Source organism: Gadus macrocephalus, chromosome 15 (assembly GCF_031168955.1).
Source record: "Gadus macrocephalus chromosome 15, ASM3116895v1".
Lineage (NCBI taxonomy): Eukaryota > Metazoa > Chordata > Actinopteri > Gadiformes > Gadidae > Gadus > Gadus macrocephalus.
Window position 1 is genome coordinate 17,419,236 of NC_082396.1, and position 22,140 is coordinate 17,441,375.

Below are 22,140 nucleotides of genomic sequence, written 5' to 3' on the forward strand. Positions count from 1 at the left end.
TATCACTCTCATACCACTCTGATACCATGCCACTCTCATACCACTCTCATACCGTACCACTCTCATACCGTACCACTCTCATACGTACCACTCTCATACCACTCTGATACCATACCCTTCTCATACCATACCACTCTCATACGTACCACTCTCATACCATACCACTCTCATACCACTTATACCGTACCACTCTCATACCGTACCACTCTCATACCACTCTCATACCACTCTCAAACGTACCACTCTCATACCTTACCACTCTCGTACCACTATCATACCGTACCACTCTCATACCACTCTCATACCGTACCACTCTCATACCACTATCATACCGTACCACTCTCATACTGTACAACTCTCATACCGTACCCCTCTCATACGTACCACTCTCATACCGTACCCGTCTCATACCGTACCCCTCTCATACATACCACTCTCATACCGTACCCCTCTCATACGTACCCCTCTCATACCGTACCACTCTCATACCATACCACTCTCACACCATACCACTATCATACCACTCTCATACTGTACCACTCTCATACCATACCTCTCTCATGCCATACCACTCTCATACCGTACCACTCTCATACCGAACCACTCTCATACCATTCTCATACCATGCCACCCTCATACTGTACCACTATCATACCACTATCATACCACTATCATACCACTCTTATACCACTCTCTTACCAGTCTCATATCATACCAGTCTCATACCGTAACACTCTCATAGCACTCTCACACCGTACCACTCCCGTACCACTCTCATACCAAACCACTCTCATACCACTATCATACCGTACCACTCTCATACCGTACCACTCTCATACCAAACCACTCTCATACCACTATCATACCGTACCACTCTCATACCGTACCACTCTCATACCAAACCACTCTCATACCACTATCATACCGTACCACTCTCATACCGTACCACTCTCATACCGTACCACTCTCATACCAAACCACTCTCATACCGTACCACTCTCATACCACTCTCATGCCACCACTCTCATACCACACCACTCTCATACCACTATCATACCATACCACTCTCATAGACCGCTTAGTGAGGAGACTCCTACTAGGTACATGGGAACATGTTTGTCAATGCACGTAAATAAATAAAAACTAAAAGATTTCATGAGTGACTTTAAGTAATCTGGTCGTTTTTCGGGTCAGGCTTGCTGTAATCATGCACATCTCTAATAGGTATAAGTTAATTATGGGTCTGTTGGCATCCACATGCCCATACCAATAATCAATGTCATGACACACACCTATGTTTGGCCCCTTGCTGTAACATCTCTGTGAAATAAGCCTGTTTGTGGTTGGCATTCTTTCTGATGGGGAATGACCATCAATTACAAACATGGCTTCACACACAAAGAGAAGGCCTCACCCTGGCCGAGAGTGCCTAGACCCACTGGAAGGGCAAGGGATAGGGAGAATCCAGGGGCTGATGGTTGGGAACAGGTCAGGTACTGGGTCGACCTGAGTTGGGCACTGAATACATATCTTATGAGTTTTCTTTTTGGTTAATTATTGTGGTTATGCGCTGTTATTTTTAGGGCACTATTGTGCTTATAACGTGAGCAACATTAGGAGGAGTTTAAAGTAAGTTAAAAGCAGATAATACCCAGTTAAAGTAAATATGCATAGTAATGTTTTTTAATGGGCTACATTGATGTTATAATCATACACGTATACATTTTCAAGTCTGTAATTTGAAACATCGGAAACCTGCTTGCTTAATCAGCTCAAAAACACAATATATATGCACTTATACTTTCTTTCACACACACACACACACACACACACACACACACACACACACACACACACACACACACACACACACACACACACACACACACACACACACACACACACACACACACCTACACACCTACACACCTACACACCTACACACCTACACACACACACACACACACACACACACACACACACACTGACCTGTATGTATGTGTTTGTGTTCCCAGCATGCCAGTGTAATGGCCACAGCAGGTGTGTGAACAGCAGTGTGTGCGAGCAATGCGGGAACCTCACTGCTGGGACCCACTGCCAGGCCTGCATGCCCGGTTACTATGGCGACCCCACCAACGGAGGCAAGTGTAACGGTGAGTGCTACACGACACACACACACACACACACACACACACTGCGTGTCCCTCATGTCTTCACGTTGTTATAAAAGAGGACTGCATTTTGAAGGGAAAAGTACAGGGTGTATTGTTGTCACAAATGACGGCCCAAATGTTCTTCTATCCCTCTTGGATGTTTGCTTTCTAATTGTGGCTCATCACAGCCAAATGGTTGTTATAAAACATTTTATTATACAAATTAATACTTTCTGTTACAGAAGCCAGCACACATGCCATGTAAAACGACTTGGTGATTCTATTCCCATCCTGTTGGTTCCCCCGCAGTAGTACCCCAGAGCCACCAGACGGGGGCAATGTCTGGAAGCGTTGGGTCCGGGCTCCACTCAGGACCCCACGTCAGGACGAGCTTTCAAAGAATGAGCTGGCACAGAGCAGGGCTTTGAGTGTGGGGTTACACACTGCAGGCCAGGGGAAAGCTACATGTGTACTTCACACAGGGCTGTGATGTGTGGTCATGGAGAGACCACAGTCAGCAGCTTAGCCTTCGCGGCGCGTCAGTTCCATGTCACATTGCAGCCAATAGTAATCAAATTTGACTGCTGAGGGAGTTAAAGAGAGCGGAGGTGAATGTTTCTTGTTGATGCTGCTGACACCAATGCACGCACACACATTGACTCCACACACACATACACAAAAACACTCACTCATTCAAACACACACACAAACACTCACTCATTCGCACACACACAAACACACACACACACACACACACACACACACACACAAACACGCGCACACACACACAGGCACGCACATATATACACACACACACACACAGACACACACACTCTGGTATTTAAAGAAATTTAACACAAAGCCTAGGCAACACAGAGCTGCAGTTGTAAGAGTGGCCAAAGCGTTTTTTCAAGGAGAGGAACGCCACTGGATGCATGCTCCATCGTCAGCCAGACTGAATGGCTTTTAGTTTGGATGATGTCTGCGGGACACGGCCACATAGCAATCTGTAGGGGGCCTGTCTGTTTGTTGCCGACGAAGAGTGTTAGCATGGGGCACAGCAACGTCTACCACTGAGCGCAGCCTGGTCTACGCGCTTGTGTGTGTGTGTGTGTGTATCTTTGTGTGTATGTGTGTGTGTGCGTGTGTGTTTGTGGCCAAATACTTTTGAGTGTGTGCGCATGTCGGTGTGTGTGTGTTTGTGTGAGTGTGTGCGTGTGTGTGTTTGTGTATCTTTGTGATTCTTTCTGTGTCTTTGTGTGTATGTGTGTGTGTGTCTGCGTGTGTGTGTGTGTGTTTGCGGGCAAATGCTTTTGAGTGTGTGCGCATGTCGGTGTGTGTGTGTTTGTGTGAGTGTGTGTGTGTGTGTGTGTGTGTGTGTGTGTGTGTGTGTGTGTGTGTGTGTGCGCCTTCAAGAGGGTGAGCGGGAGGTGCCGCAGCATCACTCTTTGCGTGACAGATGTGCGTTTTGGCTCGGTGGCGGCGGGACATTAGATCGCTCTTAATCATTTTCTTATTTCCTGCCGCGGCTGCTGTCTGCAGCCCCGGCAGCGGGCGCTGAGCGGCTGGCGTCTGATAAATGCCCCTCCTCTCCCTCTAGCTCTCAGGAGCCCCTTCCTGCGTTCTCTCCTTCTTTACCTGTGTCTTTCTTCATGGCGTGCCTCGCCGGTCCACTCCTCCTCTCTCGCTCCGCCTCCGGCCATCCCTTCCCGGTGTGTCCTGTAATGAACTGTTGATGATGAGTGTTTGCTTTCTCCCTGTTTACTCTCTGCTTTCAAAGTACTCCGCCTCCTTTTGGCCCGTAATGCCTTTTTTCCTTTTGTTGTTTTTCACCCACCTTCTCCTCCTCCCTCCCTCCTCCTCCCCCACCTCCTTCACCCTGGAACACATAAAGGGGCCGGGCTACTGCACTGGTTACAGTGAATTGATAGACAGGTGTGTCACCCAGCCAAACCTCCTGGCTGCTTCCTTTATTGGCTTCATTGACTGAGCAGGGCCATATACCAACTCAGCCATTTAAAAATCCATCTAGCCCTGGTCTGTATGTTCACTCCTCCCTCCCTCCCTCCCTCCCTCCCTCCCTCCCTCCCTCCCTCTCCCCCTTCCTTCCCTCCCTCCCTCCCTCCCTCCCTCTCCCCTTCCTTCCCTCCCTCCCTCTCCCCTTCCTTCCCTCCCTCCCTCCCCTCTTCCTTCCCTACCTTCCTCCCTCTCCCTCCCTCCCTTACCCAGTGCCCCGGGCTCTGCCTCCAGGCTGCTCTACAGTCTATAGTAACTTTCAGTCTGGCTTACATCTCCTCCCTGTTTGTTTCTCCATCTCTCTCTCTCTCTCTCTCTCTCTCTCTCTCTCTCTCTCTCTCTCTCTCTCTCTCTCTCTCTCTCTCTCTCTCTCTCTCTCTCTCTCTCTCTCTCTCTTTCTCTCTCTCACACTCTCTCTCTCTCTCTCTCTCTCTCTCTCTCTCTCTCTCTCTCTCTCAGAGCGAGAGAGTGTGAGAGAGTGAGAGAGAGAGAGAGAGAGAGAGAGAGGTAGGAGGCAACTGTAGTACAGCTCTAGGTAGGAGGTAGGAGGCAACAGTAGGACAGCTCTAGATAGGAGGTAGGAGGCAACAGTAGGACAGCTCTAGGAGGTAGGCAATGGTATAACAGCCCTAGGTAGGAGGCAACAGTAGCGTGAAGCTAAAATAATGTTATAGGCAGCAGTAGGGTGGAGCAGTAGGATGGAGCAGTAGGGTGGAGCAGTAGGGTGGAGCAGTAGGACGGAGCAGTAGGGAGGAGCAGTAGGGTGGAGCAGTAGGGTGGAGCAGTAGGACGGAGCAGTAGGGAGGAGCAGTAGGGAGGAGCAGTAGGGTGGAGCAGTAGGACGGAGCAGTAGGGAGGAGCAGTAGGGTGGAGCAGTAGGACGGAGCAGTAGTGTGGAGCAGTAGGATGGAGCAGTAGGGTGGAGCAGTAGGGAGGAGCAGAAGGGTGGAGCAGTAGGGTGGAGCAGTAGGGTTGAACTAGGAGGGATGAAGGACATAGCAGTAGGATGTAATGCAGATCCTATCAATAATCACGGCAGACTACAAATGTTGGATCCATCTGCATGGCAGACCGTGAGAGGGACTATATTTAGTGTTGCTAAGGGTGTACAGACTGACCAACAGACAGACAGAATGCTGGCCTCACCTTTGTCAGAAACGCTGGATGATACAGCATTTGGCACGGCGATCGAATGCTAAGCAGCGCTCCTGTCCTGAAGTAATTAGTTTGGATGCCTGGATGCCCTCGATGCGTTTGAGTAATGCACTCCTCGTCAGAGAGGAGTTTTTATTATGATCTGTCTATCTTAAGTCAATATCCTTACATAAGTTGTGGATAATACTCTAGATGCTGTTGGAAGGTTTTCTGTACACTTTTGTGTGTTGAATTAGATACCTTAGGGTCCACACACCATGCACTCCCATGATTGAACAAACATGGTCCTAGGAACTCCCATAACGACCTGGACTCTCAAACTGATTGCTGGCTCAGTCATGAATGTTGTTTCATTCATCAACACTGTTTCTATTATTAAAAATGAATGAAACAAAGGGAAACTAAAGAAACTGCAAAAAAGTATTCTGCAAATTGCGTTTTTGATGTTGATCTGTTCAACGGCAGTGTATGGATAAGGAATATAGCGTTGAGTCGCATCACACGGCTATGTTAATTGTCTTTCTATTCAAAAGTTCCCTTATCATGATGTATTTTTACATGCAACGTCTCTCTCGGCCTTTGGCTCACTGTGTCACAGGATCAAACTGGCTTCTATGTTGTCTGGGGTGCGTCTCAACTCAACTTATTATACATCTGGAATTCTGCAAGGAAACCAAATCGGCATGTATCTGTTCTGCGCAAAACCATTTGTTCATCGGGCCCCAGGTTAGTTTTGCCATGGCTGGAAAGCATTAAAGTCCGGAACATAATTTGTGAATACTCATATTGAATCACCTCAGTTAATTATAGTCAGAGTTGACAGCGAGAATTTTTTAGGGAGGATGTCCCACAATGCATTTAGTTAAGGTTTAATGGCATCATGAAGTTAAGTGATGTCCATCTCCCGGTCTTCAGGCTGGCTGTAGCTTGTAATTGAGGCAGGCTCCGAGTGCTCCAGTGAAACCAGTGAGATTTAACCCGAAGCCACAGACTCGACTTGTTTCCTGCTTGTAGCAACGCAATGACCCATGCTCCACTCTGTAACGGTATTAAGCCTACCATGCTTCAGGCCGAATACTCTTATTGTTTTCATAAATGTTGCATGATCCACAACTGCAGCTGACCCCCCCGTAGTTCGCTCCTATTCTTCCCGTCTATTATCCAGTTCTCACTCACCTGCTTCTTCCCCTCGGTTCCGCCATCTCCCTCGGTCTCTGTTTTTTACACTCTGCCTCTCTTATTTCTCTCCTCACATGATTCTTTTCTTGCACCTTCTGTGGTGTTCTCTCCTTGGTGTATCATGTTCATCTCTCCTTCTCTCTCCCTCCCACTGTCTCAATGTCTCGTCTGTCGCTGACAGACTGCATCAACATCCATCTCTGTTCACTTACCTGCTTCTTTGCCTTCTTGTCCTCTTTTTGCCATAATCCTTCTACCCGTCCCCACTTTCTCTCTGCCTCTCTCTCTCTCTCTCTCTCTCTCTCTCTCTCTCTCTCTCTCTCTCTCTCTCTCTCGCTCTCTCTTTCTCTCTTTCTTTCCTTCTTTCTTTCTTTCTTTCTTTCTTTCTTTCTTTCTTTCTTTCTTTCTTTCTTTCTTTCTTTCTTTCTTTCTTTCTTTCTTTCTTTCTTTCTTTCTTTTCTCTCTCTCTCTCCCCCTCCTTCCCAGCTTCCTCTCCCCTGTCCCCCCTCCCTCTCTCCGCCTCTCCCCCCTGCAGGTGAGTGGGGCACAGTGTATGGGCAGGGTGTGTGTGTGTGTTTCCTATGATGCAGAGCTGGTAGAGATGCTGAGTACACAGGTTTGTGACCAGCTTCCAGTGCAGCACCACCCATCATGGTCCATGATGGTCCATGTCAGGACGGGGCAGAACTAGACCTTGGGGTCTGGCTCCACATGTACAACACACAGTATCTGTAGCTGTGTTTCTGAAAATGATAATGAGCCATAGACATTTTAATTGATGTGTTTTTGTGTACGCATGTGTGTATTCCTTTAACATCCGGTTTTATATTGTACGTGTGTATGCCAATATGCCATAAAGAAAGAACAGATGGTTGCTGCATAAGCAAGTGATTGGACGCGTGCAAATGTTTGCTGTGTGTGTATGTGTGTGTGTGTGTGTGTGTGTGTGTGTGTGTGTGTGTGTGTGTGTGTGTGTGTCTGTGTGTGTGTGTGTGTCTGTGTGTCTGTGCGTGTGTGTGTTAACAAGGACAAAGAGAGAGAGAGAGAGAGAGAGGAGCAGAGGTGAGAGGGAGCATGTAAGGAATGAGATGCTGAGAGATGGAACATAATATATTTGTTTATACATCTTTGTGTACATCAGCATGAACCCTGTGTGCGTGTGTTTGTACGTACGTGCGTGTGTGTGTGTGGGTGTTGGTGTTACCGTGTGCGTTTGTTTGTACAAACACAAAAGCAGGGCAAAAACAGATGTATTAATATGCATGCGTATGTGTGTCTGTGTTTTAGTTGGTTTGGGAACCTGTTGAGGCCCATGGTGGATTTGAATAATACACATAATTTAAATAGAATTTTGTCCTCTAGTAGCTATTCTCTAAGCCTTTCACACAGAAAAAACTTTCCCCCAAAAAAGTCAGCTTCAGTAAGATATGCGCCCACATGTAATAGACAAAAGCCATTGTCTTGAAACACATTTCTGTGTTGAGATGTTTTGACACATGCACAGGCTCTGACTGTTAACTTTGGAATTGCCTGTAGCCAGGTAACCCAGTGTTTGGTTTGGCTTTAATGCGTTACCATGGAGTCAGACGTAAAGATATTAGGGATGGTGTTCCGCAGTTCTCTCCGCAGCGGACTTCCAGCTGAGCAGAAGAGCGGGCTGTGCGTCTCACAACACTTTAACTACGCACTGACCTGTCTGATCAGGATTCAGCTGAGTCAGATGAAATCCTGCTTCAAAGTCTCCGTTGTGTCACAAAGGCATTTAGAGAGTGTGTGTGTGAGTGTGTGTGTGTGTGTGTATGTATGTGTATATATGTGTGTGCGTGTGTGTGTGTTGTGTGCATGTGTGTGTGTGTGTGCACGTGCCACAAATGCAAAGGCCATTGGGGAGAGTGACACACACAAACATACACACACAGTCCCCTGTCTATCTCCAGTTAACCCCACACTGTTTCAGTGTCACTAACCTCTTATTAACCCAAATTGCCTCGTTAGCAAAACGAGACAAAGGAAGTGTTGCTCTCAAAAGAATGTAATGATGATGATGACAATGACATTATTTATACTCATGAAGATGTGACCTGGTATCTTCCAACTGTGTGTGTGTGTGTGTGTGTGTGTGTGTGTGTGTGTGTGTGTGTGTGTGTGTGTGTGTGTGTGTGTGTGTGTGTGTGTGTGTGTGTGTATGTATATGTGCTCACATACACCAGCTGTAGTCATTAGCGGTGCAGGTGGATGTTTCCCATGTGCGTACAATTGAAGGAATGTGTTGAAGAGGCGTTCCTCATCAAAGTGTCACGTACCCACGGCACAGAAGAGCCGTCTAATATAAGAGTGTCAAAGCAGGTGCCGCCGCGCTGGTATGTGTGTTTGCTGGTGTGTGTGTCTGTGTGTTGGTGTGTGTGTGTGCTGGTGTGTGTGTGTGTGTACGTGTGTGTGTGTGTGTGTGTTGGTGTGTGTGGCTGGTGTGTGTGCTGGTGTGTGTGTGTGTTTTGGTGTGTGTGTGTGTGTGTGTGTGTGTGTGTGTGTGAGTGTGCCGGTGAAGGGAGTGCCTGATGGGAGTCCTGGGGCAGATTTAGTGCTGCTCGTCACCTCAGAGAAACCTGTGGTGCCGGCGCCGTCTTCACACCCTCCGTTTGAACACACTCACACTCCCAGGCCGGCATGTGTCGCTAAATCTATTCAGGACCCCTGTGCTGTGGCACTCTACGTCCCCTGGGTTTTCATAGTACAAGGACTGCTCTACATGGTGTTGGCTTCTTAGGCCCCGTCCACACGAAGCAGATTTATGCGGGAAACCGCATAAGTCTTGTGCGGTTCGGGCCGACCGTCCAGATGGAGCCGGCGAATCCGGTGCCCGAAACCGCACATTTCTGAAACCACCCTCGGAGGTGGTTTCAAATCTATCCGGACCTATGCGGTTTCGTAAGGCCCCGTGGACGGGGCCTTATTCAGTCCTGTTCAGAGATATCACGTTTGTTGTAGCATTATAATCCATTTCATATTGAGAGCAGAAGGAGAAAGATATTGAATCTAAGCAACCCGATTAGTGTCCCCTCCCTCTTTGCTCCCTCCCTCCCTGAGTTACTTAACCGTTGAGATGTGTTAAATTAGCCGGGAGCTGTCGAAACCGATTTAAACAGAGGTTCTGACAGCGCACATCAACAACTGATATCTGGCTGATGGCAGTGTCCTTTCAAACTAATTACTCTCAAATAATATCTCTGCAAAATCCTCCTCACATCAGCCTTAATTAATGAAACAAGAGTTGTTTCGTTTTGACGGGGAGGTTTGGAGTCACAGCATCACTATGTGTGTGTGCTGCTGATCGTCAGGTGGTTGATGAGCAGGGGTAAAACATGGTGCTTTAACGAGGCATCTGGGGTCCACCAACGCTCCGCCATCACCCAGGGAAGGAACACACGCTTTGGGCACAGGCTCGGCGTTTCTGGCACCCCACAGCTGAATTTTTTGTATTATTTTTGTACTTTAAACGGCTTCACAAAACGGCTCTATTAGAGATTGAATATCATCCCGTTGTCAGTGCTGACAATCTGTCTTTGTTTCGTTTTCTTCAATGTCAGACGATGAGATGACATGGACCTCAACAATGCTGTTCCTCTTAGTGCTATTTTAATGTATATAAATATGAGAAACACAAGTTAATGAATGTGTTTTGACCAAAAATTAAAGAAGAATTAGGCTTTATTACACACACGGAATTATGAAGACAGCTGTTTAAAATGTACTTGCTGTCTCATTGCCATGGGGACACTCTCTCTTGGCAGAGAGAGTGAAGAGGAGGAGATGGGTTAGGAGGTTGAAGAAAGTAGGAGCTGTTCCTCGATAAGGGACTCCATCTTCCTAACACACTCCTTGAGGAGATCCATTGAAAATGTACTGGATGAACACTGAGATTTAATTAAGGCAGTTGGGGTATCGTCCCAGGCCGAAGACAGCGACAGATCAACAGATGGTAACTCTCTGCATTACTGACCATTGGCCACTCCTATTTTTAATTGTTTCACATGTCGATTTTGTATCCGAAATAATATCATGTCTTCACTTCCCAGTCCACGAATTGTATGAGGAACGTTACTAATGTGTCTTTATCTAATTCAATACTCAACATTGGATGTATGGCTGAACCACATGGATCCTACACTGAAATAGATTCCCAATTGTAGTTCATCTCAGCTAAAATAATACTTTCTGTAATCGTTAGACCATTGAACTGGAAAGTACTGACGACGATTACTGTGGTTTGAAGCTGTTAATATAGAGATTAATAATTGAGTGAGAATGTGGGTTTGTGGAAGATATTATCGTGGTGGTTGTGTGGAGAGGCATAGGAGAGCGATTTAAAATTAAAATGTGTGTGAGCGTAATGAAGGTGGGGGAGTGGAGAAAGTTTTGAGTGTTAAAACAGCCGTGTAAATATACTTGAGTATAGCAGGGACCCGTTTTTGTCGCCCCCCGCTCTCTTGATGAGCATGGGGGAAGCTGAGTTGTAAGGAGAGAACCCGTGCTAACTACTACTGCGTGCTGCATTCCTTCTTTCATTTAGGATTTCATTTCAAACCCTAATCGTCAGAAAGACTGTCTTCCCTCCTACACACTCGTTTGTGTGTGTTTCTGTGTGTGTTTGTGTGAGCATGAGTGTGTGAGTATGTGTCTTGTGTGTATGCACTTCTTTATGTTGTGATTATGCCTGTGTGTACGTGCTCTGTGCGATCGTGTGTGTGCGTTCACATGGAAGGCAGCGGTGCGGGAAACTCGTGTTTTTGAGGGGGCTTGCACAAGTCACGGGAATATGATTTATTTCAAATCAGCTCGCCTGCTAAGAGGCCCCCTTCTCCCCTTCTATTGCAGTTTATTTTCTGTATTGTCAGCAGGCGTGGTGCTGTGTAATGCCTGCTCCATTCATTCACGAACTCTGCTCTTTATTCATGTTCCCTCTCTACATCATCTATTGTAATTATTAGCAGCATGGCAGAGCATGGACAAGAATGGAATAGCATTGAATGGATGAGAATAGAATAGAGCAGTGTGTGTGTGTGTGTGTGTGTCCTTCATCTCTCCCTCTCTCATTTATTCTTCCCTCTTTATTTTGGCCTTTAATAGAATATTCTTTAAAAATAAATCTTTCTCCCTTCTGCATGGTCCAGGTGTACTTTGAGTCCGGCCCCACGTCCCTCGTGTACCGTGGGTGTGAGTACCGCATGTGAACCTGTGTTGGCCTGTGTGCTTCACTGGACACTCGACACAGTCTGTTAAAACAATATTGTATTTTCAGCTGGGCAAGCCCCTGCCTGGGCCAACAGGTTTCTCTATTGTTTTCTAGTTCCAAAACACTGTGAGGCCCTTATATCGCTGAAACACCACACTGCCTGATGAGGGGGGATTGAATCCAGGCAACACCAGAGAGGAGGGAATTTAAGGTTAATTCACGTTTGGAAACATCAATAAATGGACATTTTGATGAATGCAATGAAAGGTAAAATCGTAATGCGGCATTCTGAACATTTAAATGCTGTATTTGACATAGATTATAATGAATACATTTAATGCCGTCGCTTGACCCTTCTTGCCTTCCATTAAACAAGGATGGCCATACCCCATAGCCACACTCATACAGGCCGGACCATCAATACTCACCATTACTCCCTCCTGTTGAATCTGATCCAGCTGGGATCGTAGTCTGACTATGACTTTGAAAGTGTGGGAATATGCAGTCCCAATAACAAGAGTTATTATTACGCCCCCATGAAGAAATAAAGCTCTACAAGTACCCCTAATCAACTTCCCCCCCCCCCCCCCCCCCCCTCCCTTTCCCTGAGCGTTCGCTGTGGAACGGCAGGGATTAATACAGATGATTGTGAAAGCCAGAGCCTGGTGTGCAGGCTTTATTTATCTAGTTTTGTGTTGTGATTGCTCAGCTGTTTATCCCCCATACATCACAGTGGCTGCGTTTTGAGCCCCGTGGCCCCCGGCACTCTCTGGCTCCAGATCAGATGCTAAGTGTTCGTGGCGTTGTGTTTGACACACTTGCACGTTTTCCACACTGTTCCCCCTGCAGACCCTCAGGGGGGATTTTGTTTTGTGAGGTTTTGAAGGTTTGTTTTTTTAACCGTGTAACTTTTGTTGTCCTCGCCGCCTGCTGTACTATCGTCCTGTTTGTCAATCTCTCTCTCTCGCTCTCTTTCTCTCCCTCTGTCTTGCTTGCTTTCTCTTTCTCTCCCTTTTTCCACTTTGTTTAAATCCGGAACTCCTCTTCATGTCTTTGACTTCCCCCCCCCCCCCCCATGTTTTCTTACTCTCTGCCCTGGCCTTCTCAACCCCGGCCCATATGCAGTTTCAGTGGTTTGTCAGCCCAGGTGTCCAAAGTGCTCCAGTGACAACATGATCTACCTGTCCATAATATATCATACTTCTGATGAAAGATTTTGATCAAGCTCTCTCTCTCTCTCTCTCTCTCTCTCTCTCTCTCTCTCTCTCTCTCTCTCTCTCTCTCTCTCTCTCTCTCTCTCTCTCTCTCTCTCTCTCTCTCTCTCTCTCTCTCTCTCTCCCTCCCCCTCCAGCATGTAAGTGTCACAACCATGCCAACATGTGCCACGTCAACACAGGGAAGTGCTTCTGCACCACAAAAGGCATCAAGGGAGAGCAATGCCAACTGTAAGTATTCTTATATATCTTTATTTATATATATATATGGATATAAATATATATTTATATGTATACTGTATATATATATACATGTTAACATGCCCTTGAACATTTTGAATATACAGCTACTACCTAACAGCTACTTCATTCTTTTCCAACCTCTTCAATAAGTTAAAGTATTATTTTTGTTCTCTGTTTGTCTGTTTGTGTCTGTGTGATTCAATATGATTTCTGAATCTGTGCTGATTGAGTTGGTGTGTGTGTGTGTGTGTGTGTGTGTGTGTGTGTGTGTGTGTGTGTGTGTGTGTGTGTGTGTGTGTGTGTGTGTGCGGTGGCGGAGTCAGGGGGGGATAACAGCCTCTCTTAGGTCCTGATATACAGTGGAATTGCATTGTTTTCCATCTAAAATAGCTGTAAGATTTTTCTTCGATGACAGCAATGACAATTTTTACCTCTTCAGCGGTCCACACGTATCTATTATTCACATTGGCCATCTGTTCCATGGACATATTTAAAGGATACATTGTACATATTTTTAATTCGAAATCTGTCGCAGCTTTTATCCCACAGATACTCCAGGGTCTATAGCATATAATAATGGACACGGTATAATTAAAGGATATGCAACATAGACATCCTATATCATATATATATATATATATATATATATATATATATATATATATATATATATATATATATATATATATATATATATATATATATATGATATAGGATGTCTACGTACAAACGCTTAAAAATATATATATATTGACGCTACAAGTTGATGTCGGCAGGGTTGCTATGGCCGGTCGTTATGCAGAAATCGGAAGGAGGTTGTCAGTCCTGTGTGTTCAATGTTCGCTACATCACAGCTTTTTCGAAAAGTTTGTTTCCATCTCCTATTTTGCGCATTTACTCTTTTTCGCATTTCTCAAAAACCACCTCAAGCGAGTGGATAAACTTTTTTGCAAATTAGAGGATTTTTATGCAAATTTTGGTGTTTCCATCACCGTTTACTGATTAGATACTTCAAAATTCGCGTAAAATCGGGGGGATGGAAACGCAGCTAATGAGTGCCCTCTTAATGCCCTTACAGTGCCTCCATGGTTGAAAAGGTGCCTTCTAGAGTGGTGAATACGAGAGAAAGTGCCTTATTGGCTGCCCTTTACATGTGAAAAAAATGAATGGGTGCCCACTGGTGCCCCTTCATACAATAAATTATGACGATGTGCCCTCTAGAGCAAGTATGTGCCCTTTTATTGAGTCCGCCACTGTGTGTGTGTGCGTGTGTGTGTGTGTGCATGGGTGTGTGTGTGTGTGTGTGTGTGTGTGTGTGTGTTTTGTGTGTGTGTGTGTGTGTGTGTGTGGCTGTGTGTGTGGCTGTGTGTGTGTGTTTGTGTGTGTGTGTGTGTGTGTGTGTGTGTGTGTGGCTGTGTGTGCGTGTTTTGTGTGTGTGTGTGTGTGTGTGTGTGTGTGTGTGTGTGTGTGTGTGTCTGTCTGTGTTAAATCTCTCACAACAAGCAAACCTTGGTTAATGTGTGTGCTGTGATTCCAATGTGTTTTCTCACTAGGTCCTAATAGAGTCAAACTGCAGTGCCCGGTTGGACTGCAGCTAACTGTGTGTTGATATCTTTGAGTTGTGTTTTTCATTTGTGAGCGCACTGAAACATTATTCAGAGGAGCAACTAAACACATTTGGCTATTGTAATTAAAACCTACAGAGCGGTAGCAATTACATCATGCTGATTTTCAGTTGCTGTTCATCAGCAATCTTCTGTGCTCCAAAGTCATACCAGTTTGTGTTTTCCCGAAGGCTTCCAAAATGGTCAGCCAAGAAGTACTTTGTTTTTTAGTTTTATTGTGGACCAGCATCCCCCTCAGGGTGGATGGTAATTCACACAGTTTATTGCTGTGAGTGTGTGTGTGTTTGTGCGTGTGTGCGTGCGTGTGTGTGTATGTGTGTGTGTGTGCGCGTGCGCATATCCAAACTTTCCACTCTGTATTTATGTGTGGCTTTCTTGTATTAAGCACAACATAACCACCCAATGATTTTCTTTCACCGTCAATTGGTCGCTCACCCTTATAAAAACCCTTATATAGCCCTTATATATAATAAACCCTTATGGATGACTCTGATGTAGGGCTGGACCATTTGGCCAAACTCAATATGACAATATGTTTTATATATTGATATTGATAATTATCACGATATATATTTAAGAATAATAAGAATTCTCCATTTAGAGTTTTAAGAGTATTCTCCTTAACACAGAACCCTAAAGGAACCAGGGGGTTAATTAGGGTTTATGATATAACATTATTATTGATTATCAAAAAAATATGTGTTGCATGTTAACACGTCAGGTCTCATTGTGGTCCGTTATCGCGCCATAGCCAACAGGTTGTTGGGAACATTACAGCATAAAGCTAGCCATGTGTCTTTCCTTGCCAAGGCTGCTTGGTTTCCTTATCGTCCGATGTTGCTAGTCTTATCCATTCCCTAAATGTGCGATTTCATAAGACAAAATTCTGCAGTGACATCAACACGTTTAATTGAACTTCAACATCCCGCTTAGTTGAACTGTTTAGATTGGCTTCTACATAACCACAAGTCTGGTTTACCTTTCATTGAGCTAGGAGCTTGTAGAGAGTAAGTAGCTCTTAGGTAGTCCACATCAGTAATTGATGCACAACGTGCTCCCTTCGCTGTTGTTCGACATCATTGACACAACCTCATCATGACTACGTGTGACATAACGTGAATGAATGAATCTTTATGTCTACTACTCGACAGGTCCCATGTGCGCACTTTGTGTGTTTTGGCATTTACCTGTCTGTATATGTTTGTGTGTTTGTGTATAGTGGGCGCTCGGTGGTATGTGCGTTTGTGTGAGTGTGTGTGTGTGTTTGTGTAGATACACATGCTTACTTTTGAGTGTTGTCCTCTGCTGCTCTCTGAGCAGCACTTAAGTGGGGTCCCGCTTGTTTACGGTCTCATGTTGCTCCGTCTGCCTCCCTCTGATTGTGTTGATTTAGCTTTAATTGGTCTGCGCTTTGCCAAAGAGCCCTTCTAATTTAATGCTAATTCGCTTCCTTAACTGGAGTGCAGAAAGTGTGTGTGTGTGTGTGTGTGTGATCAGAGTCGCAATGTATTTGTGTGCTGTTAAGGTGCGGCCACACCAGACGCGTATTTCGCGTACTTCGCGTATGAAATCGCAATTTTTTCCATAGGGAACCATTGGTTTACGCGCGTATAAGCAACATTGTACGCGCGTATTGCGCGTATGAGGTGCGTATATTTACGCGCGTATATCGCGTATATCGCGTACATTTCAGTTCAAAAAATTTAACTTTTTACGCTCATACGCATGACGATTAGCCATGTTGCCCAATCAGCGTTGAGCTTGACCCGACGTCACTGGCAGAGAGTAGTGAGCTTGGACAGAAGCATACGGCCGACATCTTTCTTTATTCTGTGTGGAAATAGTAACATAGTTACGCCATTAAATGCTTTTATGGAAACATTTCTAGCGAGAAATGTGCATTTTACTTTCATAATGTTCGCTCGGTGAATGTGAAGGATGTTTGGTTTGATAGTTATGACGAAGAGGGAACGCTCCGTTCACTTGCATGGACAGAGTCTCTGGTTACTAAGCAACCTCAACGTCTTGGCGGACTATTTCTCTGCTGATCAACACTACAGACACTACACGAACAGAAATGGAGGTGGATCAAAATATCATCGTCGCCGTGTGCGGCCGTCCTGTCCTGTACGACACCACGATGGTGTCGTACAGGGACAGGAACAAAACAGAGAGGGCGTGGGTCGACGTGGCAGAGGATATTGGCGTTCCTGGTGTGTGTGTGTGTGTGTGTATTTTGCTTGGCTTCAGCTATCGGTTGTGTTCTACTATGAAAAAAGTTAGCGCCGGTTAGCGGTAGCACCAGTTAGCAGTAATATTAAGTGATACTACTACAACAGACTGTCCCGCTTGTCAGGTTACACAACTTAATATGTATATATGTTCTTGTCAGTGGACGTATGTCGCAGGAGGTGGAAGTCACTCAGGGACAGGTATAGCGCGTATTGCGCGTATTGCGCGTATGCGACCATTTTTGACACAAAATGGTCAAGCAACATTATACGTGCGTATCTCGCGTAAAAAGTACGCGAGATACGCGTCTGGTGTGGCCGCACCTTTAGGAATGATTTCCCAGCCCCCCTTACCCTGTTTTGATCTTGCCATAAATGCCACGCTTGACCATTGCATGATGAACAATTATTACTGTTTAATAATGCAAAATATCTTTACGTTTGATTTATTTATTATATAAGTGAACTTCTTTAAGTAACTTACTATTTTCTTTTAATTCCTTATCAACATAGAGCTTGCAATGCATGTTTTATTAGGCCAAGAGTTCAAAAGATATAAATAAATACTGGAAGTTTTCATCCCACACAAACAACATTTACCATCTATTAGGGTGACCCAAATACCTACTTTCAACTTTCAGCTAATCACTGCATTTGGTTCTGAGCTCATATCTTCACTAGTTTAGTATAGTATAGACGTATAAGTTATAACTATACATAAACGCCTCATTGGCCTCTCGATCGTAAGTCAACGAAGCCACCATACCAGAGAGGTAATGAGTGGCCTCTTAACGAATTGCAGTAAACATTGGAGCTGCGTTTGTTCTTGATTAAAAGCACTATAATATTTACATATCAACTTACCCGAAGAACCGCAGCCCCCCCGCTGACTTTTTTTTAGGCTTGGCCTCTTTTAAGAAGGCAGCGTCAGGTGGAGGAGGTGCATGCAGCATCTATGTGTATATGTCTATGGTTCATTGTAATACCCTGGAACTTATTGGAAACAGAAACAGATTTGTGTCTATATAATCAAACAAAACGTCCTCAATATCAAACAAAAATAGGACTTTGAGAGAGAATAAAACCCATTGAAGCAAATGAAAATAAGAAAAAAATTATAATTTTCAAAAAAATAATTTGTTTAATCATGTGACCCTGGTCCTCAACATGTTTGATCATACATATTGCTGTGTACAGTTCCTTCTTCCTCTTCCTCACTGATCAGACCTCTGCCCTCACTGTCTTCTGCACTGACTTTGTTCATTGCAGCCAGCATGCGTGTCGGTTTCTGCGGACACGGACACCATAAACAGCGCATAGGAACAATACTTGCACTTTATTAATCTTGTCATACATTTAGTCAGTGGTTAGTTAATGCCTAGTGTTAGGGGTGTCCGTGTCCACTAAAACCAAAGCTCACGCTTGCTGCACTGAACAACGTCCAGGGCACTGAGATGTCACTCAAAAGCTCATTAGCAAATGAAGACCCACCCTGAATAAAAACCCACCCGTGAAACGTTTGTTTCAGAAATGCAACCAGAAAGTCAGGCAGCGGAAACTTAAGTTCTGGCAGCGTATCTAGCGCACAGTGCGGGCAAGAGTCTGATCGGGGAGTAAAAAAGCAGAGTGGACTATCAACCAAAGAACATATTACGAAAAGATGTGAAAGACTAAGATTACATGATTAACGCAATAATTAGTTTGCAATTGATATGTTTTTTTACTTTTTAAATGTCAATTTGTTTGCTTCATTGAGTTTTAATCTCCCTAAAATTCTTATTTTGTTTGATATTCAAGAAATGTTGCATGGCTTTATTTACACAAATCTGACTCCACATCCTTGCCCTGGTTAATAGATAATAAGGAGCAGAACAGTATTTAGTATTATGAGCCAAACCTGTGTTTGTCCGATGAGGATCTTTTCTGTGTACGGTCCATAAATACAATGGCCTGGATCCTTAACGGGAAGAAAAATAGTTATTCTGAGGGATAGTAGTGCCAGTACCAACTTATGTTCATAGTAAGCCATCTTTTAACATATTTCATTTTCATTAACTCAATCTACCAAGTCTTTCATACTTGAACATATGCATATACTGCAGATAGTATCTGAATTATTGTATCAGAATTACTTACATTGAGGGCATTGGCATTTAAAAGACGCTCTATCCAAAGCAACTTACAATAAGTACATTTGCACTAAATGGTTAATCATATAAACTACGATAGATAATTTAACATATATTTTAAATGATTCTCAACCACCTCCACCCTTCCAAAAACATCCTTTGTCCGATGTGTTGGAATATGTTAGATTGAATGGCAAACCCTACCGTGATCTGTGTGAATTAGTAAACATACATCACATTGACTTTTTTTGGATGCATAATAAATCTCCAATACATTTAATTGTAAGTATTTGCGCTCAAAATATTTCTATGAGGATCTAAAAAACATCTGTGTTAATTTCAGTAGACTAGTGTCAACTGTGTGTGCACACCTTTCTGTGTGCCTCTTTGTGTTTCCATCGTTGGCTGAGCATGTGTGCGTGTGTGTCCTGGTGTACATTTGTTCACAGTCGTCAATGTGTATTACTGTTTCCATTGATGAAGCGCTTCAGCCCGTCCTGGTTGTGATTGTGTGTCCCATTAGCCTCTTTGAGCAGCTTTTAAGCAGCTGAAGGGTGGGATCCGAGTACGCCTGACCCCACAGTCCAGTACCATTGATCTGTGTGAGCACTGCGTACCATACCACGGATCAACACAGATCTGCATATCTGCGTATGTGCACAGCACGAGCCAATCTCACCCTCTGGTGTGGTGTGCTGTTGGAAATCATTTCCAACAGCACACAAATACATAACGACACTGATCACACACACAAACCCCCCCCCCCCCACACACACACACACACACACACACACACACACACACACACACACACACACACACACACACACACACACACACACACACACACACACACACACACACACACACACACACACACACACACACACACTCACACACACACACACACACACACACACACACACACACACACACACACACACACATTCTGCACACCAGTTAAGGGGGCGGGGGGGGGGGGGGGGGGGGGGGCTTAGTTCAGAGCAGTGTGAATAGCCCACCAGATTGAGCCGTCACCCCCAATGGTCGCCCGTGTTTTTCCTCTTAAATAGCCATAGTCCTGAGTGTGTGTTGGTGTTTTAAAAACCCAAACTACACTGCATTACCTCATTTCAGTCATTTCTGATGGCTAAATGAGTTAAAACCCATGTTTTATTTGAATAATAGAAAAAAAACACATGAGTGGTGGGTTGAGGTTGGGGCATGGCAGTGTGTGGAGCGGTCTCAAAAGTCAATGGCGCTGGGCCGTCTGAAAATAACGGGTTTGAATTGATGGAATGACGCCTGTCTGAAGATGCTGCGTCCAGAGTGTGACCCGCTCTGATTAAGACACAGCGCTGGACGTCTGGGGTACTTAACGTCTCATCCAACAAAAAAGGGGGTTTGAGCTTTCTTCAAAGTCTCAATAAAATTGCACAGCAGTAGTAGCGGTGTTCAAAATCAAATAAAGAACACACACTTTTTTGGATAACACCCGAAAAGAAAAAGAAAAATGATCAGTATGTGTAGCCTGTTATTATCAGTGGGTAAAGCTTTTAGTTTTGTTTTGCCCATGTTTAGAGATTTAAATAGCTGCTAATGTCCTTGGCGGCCGCCTGCAGAGGAGTATAGAACTGAGTGGCCGCTGTGTCCGTGTCTGACCTTAACGCCGCCGCCGCACAGGAACAGCGTGTACAAACCCTCCGCCATCGCCGGTAACATGCAGTTTCCCGTTTCCCTATTTTCTAATCTCTCGCTATCTCACTGTCTGGAGGGGCTGTGGTTTTCTTTTCCTTTCATTAGTAGTCTCTCGTGCAGCTGTTTCTTCCACTCTGTCACTCTCTCCGTCTCTATCTCCCATTATTCTCCATGCATCCTTTTGGTTCTCCCTTCCTTTTGGAAGATGTTGATTGCTGTGAGGATCCCTGGATGTCTGGTCGTGTCAGGTGGTCAGGTTGTGTGTGGGTAGTGTGTGTGTGTGTATGTGTGTGTGTGTGTGTGTGTGTGTGCTTGTGCAGACAGTGTGCAGACACTCTCACACATACACACGCAAACACACACTGAAACACAAGCGCATGTGTGTTTGTGCGTGCAGATGTGCGCTTCCCTCTGGGTAGAAGAAACCATGGTCAGAATGTCCTGCCAAGGGAAATCATTTCTCAGACACACACACACGCACACACACACACACACACACACACACACACACACACACACACACACACACACACACACACACACACACACACACACACACACACACACACACACACACACACGCCCTTGTAGAAGTGAAATCATGCTGCATACTAATGACATTAGTCCTGTTACTCACTTTCTTTTTTCTTTCTACCTTTCTGTCCCTCTCTCCTTCTTTGCAATTTTTTTCAGGTGTGACTCAGAAAACCGTTACCTAGGTAACCCCCTGCGTGGAACCTGTTATTGTAAGTATTTCACCGTCATTACACTTAAGCTAACCGCTGTGGCCTTCAGATTCTCACATGGACTCTCTCTCTCTCTCTCTCTCTCTCTCTCTCTCTCTCTCTCTCTCTCTCTCTCTCTCTCTCTCTCTCTGTCTCTCTCTCTCTCTCTCTCTCTCTCTCTCTCTCTCTCTCTCTCTCTCTCTCTCTCTCTCTCTCTCTCTCCCCCGCATACACACACATTTTTCCTACAATTTCCATCTATTGAATCAGTGGAGTGTTAGTTTGTGTTAGTTGGTTCATGGGGTCAAAGGGACCTTCCATCTCTGAGAGCTCTAGGAACACACAGGAGATGGATGCCTTCAAATAACCTATCACTCATAACCTACTGTAGTTTCTAGCTATCTTTTGCAAGCGACATCAGCTAACGATGCCATTAGAGTGTCATTCCCTATGGTACGGGTGACAGGTCCCACCTGATGTCCAGTTTGATATGAATTGGTAACGAAATTGAAATGCTTGGATGCTATGATTTGTTTTCACTT

At 44.9% G+C, this 22,140-nt stretch overlaps 1 protein-coding gene across 2 annotated transcripts in view; it reads left to right on the forward strand.

The window, feature by feature from the left end:
- The window catches only part of atrnl1a (attractin-like 1a), a 222,208-nt gene that overhangs the window by 80,225 nt on the left and 119,843 nt on the right, over positions 1–22,140 (forward strand). For both annotated transcript variants that reach the window (XM_060073933.1, XM_060073934.1), the window contains exons 20-22: positions 2,016–2,153; positions 13,085–13,178; positions 21,567–21,619. In XM_060073933.1, coding sequence (XP_059929916.1) covers positions 2,016–2,153; positions 13,085–13,178; positions 21,567–21,619 — 285 coding nt within the window. The remainder of the gene's footprint in view (positions 1–2,015; positions 2,154–13,084; positions 13,179–21,566; positions 21,620–22,140) is intronic.